This window comes from Octodon degus, unplaced genomic scaffold, assembly GCF_000260255.1.
Source record: "Octodon degus isolate 3935 unplaced genomic scaffold, OctDeg1.0 scaffold00031, whole genome shotgun sequence".
In the NCBI taxonomy this organism is placed as follows: Eukaryota; Metazoa; Chordata; class Mammalia; order Rodentia; family Octodontidae; genus Octodon; species Octodon degus.
The window spans coordinates 13,549,682-13,555,919 of NW_004524607.1; the positions used below are offsets into that span (position 1 = coordinate 13,549,682).

Genomic DNA, 6,238 nt, shown 5'->3' on the forward strand with positions numbered 1-6,238 from the left:
CCATCACCATCGTGCGGGCTGCAGTGACAGGTGGCTGCCCAGCGAGCAGGTGCTCCTGTGTGCCCAGTAGGCTCCAGGCTCCCGTGCCTGCCACCTCCTTCCCACGCAAAGATGAAGCATGGAAAGTACTGCAGCCCGGCACTCGGTGCCTGACCTGGCAGATGCACACCGGAACCACATGATCCGGCCATTGCAGAACAGTGTGGCCACAGAGGACAGGCTCACAGCCACATCTGTATGCTGGCCCTGCCATGACACCATGAAAGATTGTGGCAAGGGGCAAGGAATGCATTTCCCAGGCCCAGTGTCCCTCTTTCCTCTGCTGGTTGTGAGGACCCAGGAGGTTCTTCTGGTCTTTCTGGGTACATCTTAAGTCCGAAGTCACCAAGCCCGTCAGGCAGGGAGCAACATCTGAAGCTCCCAGGTCAGAGATACAGGCCAGGTGGTGAGGTGGCGGCAGGCAGTGCCATCTGGTCAAATGGCATGCATGAGCTGGGGTGAGGGCGGACCTGGGGCTCAGAGTTTGTGAAACTGTATGCCTGCATTAGCCAGGCACTGTGCCAAGCAGTCACACTGTTGCTGGTGACTGGTCTGCGAGGGAAGGTGTTCTTGCCACAGACCAGACCCAAGCCCACCACCCCTGCAGCTCATACTGGCTGCTAGGACAGCATCTAACTCTTGGTTCCACTGCTTTAGAAAACTTTTATAAAAGAAGCCTGGCCTGATGGCACATCACTGCAATTCCAGCCTTTGGGAGGCTGGGGCAGGAGGACTGCTGTGAACTCAAGGCCAGCCTGTGCTGTACAGTGAGAACAAGACCGGTCAGAAGTATGTAGTGAGACCTTGTTTCAATCTCAAAAATAAGAAAAATAAAATATAGATTTGGTCCCAATCCACACAAGTCCATTAAAGAAGTTTCTGTTTTGTTCCCAATCCTGTGCCCTCTATCTTCTTCTGGAAACATACAATTAAGTAAGCATGTACTGCAGCTCAAGTCCCCTTCCCCAGGCTTCTGGCTGGGTGGAGAGAATCCTACAACTGCCTCGAGGTTTCTATTCCTCACCTCTTCCCCATCCTTCCTGTACATGCCCAAGGCCTATCTGTGACATAGGGAGTCCAAGCCCAGGGGAAGAGGGGCTCCCAGCAATTAAACTGGAAGGAAAATACACATCTGTGTAATCTCATGATGAAGCCAATCGTAGAGGGCTTTCTGTGATCTGGGAGCGAGAGCACCGCCCAGTCCTGGGGATCTCCACCCTGTAGGAGACCAGGACTGACAGTTCTAGGACAGCAGAGGCCACTTTTTTCCTAAATGCTTCATGTTCCAGTGGCAGAGACAGGGACCATGAGAGGGAAGCGAGCTCCCATCATCTTCTAGGATGAGCAATCTCAAGGAAAGCTGAAGGAAAGTTGGCAAAGCAGATCCAGGGTCCCAAGCCTCTGCAAACCGGACAGTCAATAAGCAGGCACCGCACAGATCGCATTCTAACGCAGTTCCTTTTAAAACATTCTTGGCGTTGGTCCCTGGAACCACGCTCAGGCCCCCACGTCTGTCTCCTGTGCATCTGGCCACTGCTTCCTGCAAGCACTTGTCTGGCTTCATGACTCTAGGGGACATGTCTGGGCCCTGTTCTGGTGACCTCCCCAAGTGATGCCACACGACCTGCAGATCCATAAACTCCAGGTTCAAGCCCTCAAAACTTCCACTGCTCCATGCTTGATTGGAAATGCTGATGTTCAAGTTGGCTAACGTTTTAATTCTATGTAAATGAAAAGGAAAGTTAGGTAAATACTGAAGCCTGTGACCATGATCTCTCATCGCTTTGCTCAACTGATGCTCTAAGTCTGCAGCAGACATGTCACTTGATACAGGGTGACCACAGCACTGTCCCTCTCATGCCTTCATCTCTCACATAACCTACTAGGGGAGGGGCTCCTGGTTAGATATTCAGAAACCCTTTGGGTATTACTTTTTTTTTTTTTGCTTGAGATAGGTTCTTGCTATGTAGCCTAGGCTGGCCTTTGTAGTGATCCCCCACCTCAGCCTCCTGAGGGCTAGGATTACAGGTGTGCACCACAACACCCAGCAGTGGGTTACTTTTGTGCTTGCTTAGGGATAGCTACAAACTCTCCTCCCATAGTCAATTTCTTGACAGGAAAACAGAGGAGACACAATTTAAGGCCCCAGAATATCATTCTCCTTGGCTCCAGGTTCATTAGGCACACAGTCAAGCTCCCTGTCAAGGAGCAAGGGGTTTTAGCATGAGAAAGAACCCATCTATCTCCCAATCATCCACTCAGAGAAGATCAGAAATGGAAGTCCACCACGGAAGAACCCCAGAATAATCCAATTTGGAAAGAATTTAATTAACAAAATAAAGTGGAGGGAAAATGGTCCAGGTGGGGCTTCAGGGCAAGAGAACTCCTGCCCAAGGCTGACGTGCGCCAGCACCCAGCAGAAACAGCTTTGACAACCAAACCAGCGTGTGGCACGCTTCCTGTGCCATCGCTACATACAGACAGGGAAGCCAGAGGACCGAGCTCTGCTGCGCAGGCGGCCAGCTCCTGGGTGCTGGCTTGGCACATCACGCATGCAAAGCAAGGAGACTTTAGGCTTCGCCAAACAGTTAACTTTGGCAAAAGGAAAAAAGAAAGAAAATAGAAAAAAAGAGAAAACAAAACAAAACAGAAAACAAAGAGCTGAAATTCATGAGCAGGATTAAAAGCCACTGCAGTGAAAACGGTATATTTTTTCGAAAGTACGGAGTTAGACTATTACTATGATTTTTTTTTTTTTTTAAAGTCTCTGCCATCCTCTCCCTCAATTCAGGTCAAAGTTCATAGCAGCAATGCAGAGTCCCCATCAGGCCTGCTCTCTGCTCCCAGGGTCAGCTCGAGGTGAAGCTCAGTCAGTCCTCAGGATCATGGGAGGGTGCTCACTGTCCTCGTCCAGGCGCAGGGCGCTGGCCTCATCCTCCAGGCACACACCGCCCACGGCCCCTAGGTCGTCCGTGTAGGCTGCAAGGACAGAGCTACCCTCAGTACTGGGCATGAGGTGCAGGTTTTGGGGCTGCACACACCAAGATCTTCTGAACTGAACCACTCCTCTTAACAGGTCTCTGCGGCCATAGGCAACTCAAGAGAAAACACCTCCCCAAATCCATCAGTGTCAAAAGGAGGCATGCATAATGAGCTAGGCTTCCAAATTGGCAGGCCACACCTTCCCCACAGACAGGGAGATGCTCAGTGCAACTGCGGACGCTGGGCCCAGCAGGGCTATCCGCTGTGGTGCCTGGGGAACAGGACGCCCTCTTGGCAGCTCTTGCCTAAGACCTCAGGGCATACAGCCAGCTCACACCTGCGAGAGTCCCTATGCAGGTGATCTCAGGGGCCTGTGTGCATTCTGCCCTGCCACATAGTCCCATCGGTCCCCCTTCCTGCCTCTGACCAAGGAGGATGACCATTTCCCCTTTCTGATACCATGTAGGAGATGGCAACCTAGTGCAAACACACGGACAGGACAAAGGCCTCTGCGGCATCATTTACCTTCCAGGTTTGCGTCCTGCCCCTTACCAAGCCTCGTGGGGGAAGAGGGCGTATAAGCACCTTTCGCCGCGCCGTAGGTCTGTGTCACTAAAGGGCAGTCGTGGGAGGCAGAGTCTACGATCTCACTGGTTGTCTCCATACTGCCATCCAGCCTGGGGAAAGCCATGGGACCAGGGCTGAGTGTTTCCGGAAGGACGCTGAACAGCCACAAGATGCTGACAATAGGCCACTCTCAGGTGGGTACTGCTGTCCCTTATTCTATGGCTGCTGACCCACCACCCTGGGCATCTGTCCCCTAGCATTTCACATGAAAACCCAGCAAAGTTAAAGCAAGTGAGGCATCTTATTTTAAAGGATGGTCAAGGATTGAATTTAGCACTCAAGAAACAGTTTTTCCACTTCTACCCTGACTGAGTGCATCACAGTATTATAGTAAGAACTTCTGAATAGATGTGTGAAGGACATAGTCAAAGCACATTATTTCCCATGAATAGAAGTGAATCTTGAAGCCTACATCCCCCAGCGATCCATGTGGCCTGGGGAGGCCACTGTGCCCTGGTCTTTTCCAGTATCAAAACTCTAAGGCCCCAGGGCTGGCAAGATAGCTCAGCAGACTAAGCACCTGCTTAGGCAAGCACAGGGACAAGGGTTTGATCCCCAGGACCATAAGCTGCACCGGCCTGCCCCTGTGAGCTGAGCCCATGTACTGAGCTGGCCACCAAGACTGGGTGTGGTGGTGTATGCCTGTAATCCTGGCACTGAAGAGGCTGAAAACAGGAGGATCACTACAAGTCCGAGCTGTGCAGTGAGACCCTGTATCAAATACACAAAAAACAAAACAAAATCCTCTAAGGCCCAGCTTTAGGCTGGGCTGCCTGTGCTGTTCCACCCAGGGGGGTACCCACAGCACTGCCCTCTCTGCCCATTCCTCTCTAGCTGAGAGGTCCTGGCATTAGGTGGAATCAGCTTCATCTGGGAGAGGGAGCCCCTGAGGGTATAGGCCAGCACACAGAATTGCCTTGGTGTCCCTAGTTTTTACCCATGAAGCTAGATGCCAAGAAGCTCACCTGTGCTGTCTCATCAGGGCGCACTCGCCGCCTTCTTGGGGGTCCAGGTTGTACATGTACAAGTAGCCGTCGGAAGCGCCTACCAGTAACCGGGGGATCTTCTGAATTCTAGTGGGAATCAAAGCAGCCATGTTCTAGGAACACAACTGTCACAATGCATCTGACTGACGTAGGGCTCTGCTAGTTGTGAGGGAAAAGCCTCCCAGAGCAAGCATAGATGGAGCTTCCCAGGCCACACCCATCACCCAGAAGAGGACAGGTACCCCTGGCTGTGACTGTGCATGGTGTCCCATGTGGCAGGGACCGCTGGGTGGTGTGCAGTCTCTCTGGTCACTACATCAGTCTCTGGCAAGACCTCAGCTATGCTCTCATCAGCGTCATATCAGCATGAGCTAGGGAGCCAGGCAGGCTCCTGTCCTCATGCTCTTGTTTCTGTGCCTTCAAAGGGTTCACTTAATGCATGCCATCAACATGAAATACTCAACAGAAATGGCAATAGAAGGTCTCGTGGACCACCACAGAGGAAGCACTCAGGTTTGTGTCTACATAGGCCTACCATGGTCCTCTCCCCAAAAATTCCTGACAAGCACTGTGGCATGGCAGAGACCAGGAGGTGGGTGCCTGTCCCAACTCACGTAGTTAAGGAGCAGATGTTCTTGTGGCCACAGAAGGGCAGGCGGACGGTGGCAAAGGCTCTGCCCTGGTTGAACATCTCTGTCACTTGTGAGGGCAGGTAGCTGGTAGATGCCATGAGTACCTTCCCAAAGTAGCCAGTCCAGGTGGTGGGCTCCTCAGGCGGTCTGCGAGGAAAGGTCACCGGATGTGAGGAGACTCTCACCCAGAGACACATATCCTTGACACTCACCTACAGTTCTGAAACCACAATAGCAAAAGCTCCACTTTGTAAAATAGAGGCCCAGGCCAGGGGATGTCACCCAAGAGGGGCTGAGTCAGAACAGGAGTAGCCAGGCCCTCCTCAGCAGCTGGCTACCTTCCACAAGGGCCCTGCTCTTGGTCTTTGTAGAAGAAAATTTCTAAAAACCTTGAGTACAAAAACCTCAAACCGTTAATTTCTTTACTGCAATATTGTGGGATGAACTAAGGCCTCAGTATGCTAAGTAAGTACTGTATCACAGAACTATACCCCAGCCTTCTACATCTGAGTCTAGCCCAGCTGACAGCTCAGCCTGAACGACAAAATGAGGCCCTGTCTTAAAAAGCTCCCCTCACTGAGGTAGGTATGGTGGCCTATCTGTGCAATCCCAGTACTGGTGAGGTTGAGATAGGAGGATCGCTGAGAACTCCAAGTCAGCCTGAAATACCCAGCAAGACCAATCTCAAACACCAAAAAATAAAACCCAAAACAATAACAAACAAAAGAGGCACCCCATCTCCTCTGCATAAGACTTAGCCTAAATAATATTGATCCTTATAGGAGATTCTTTTTAAAATTTAAGGAAAGCTGGGCATAGTGTCACATTCTTATAATCCAGCACTCAGGCTGAAGCAGGAGGACTGCTGCAAATTCAAGGTCAACTTCAACTACTACACAGTGGAAGTCTGTCTCAAAAAGACCAAACACACACACACACACACACACACACACACACACACACACACACAAC

The 6,238-nt window shown here is 51.3% G+C and overlaps 1 protein-coding gene across 7 annotated transcripts in view; it reads right to left on the reverse strand.

Annotated features, from left to right (window-relative positions):
* Positions 1–2,346: 2,346 nt before the first annotated feature.
* Positions 2,347–6,238, reverse strand: part of Wipi2 (WD repeat domain, phosphoinositide interacting 2) — a 40,176-nt gene continuing 36,284 nt past the window's right edge. For 2 of the 7 annotated variants that reach the window (XM_023713418.1, XM_004629604.2), the window contains 4 exons: positions 5,249–5,413; positions 4,614–4,721; positions 3,574–3,698; positions 2,347–3,018 (listed from right to left, as the gene is read on the reverse strand). In XM_023713418.1, coding sequence (XP_023569186.1) covers positions 2,906–3,018; positions 3,574–3,698; positions 4,614–4,721; positions 5,249–5,413 — 511 coding nt within the window. In that variant the 3' untranslated portion in view covers positions 2,347–2,905. Of the gene's footprint in view, positions 3,019–3,546; positions 3,699–4,613; positions 4,722–5,248; positions 5,414–6,238 lie in introns of all 7 variants that reach the window. The other 5 variants (XM_023713419.1, XM_004629606.2, XM_023713417.1 and 2 more) reach the window with 3 other exon arrangements.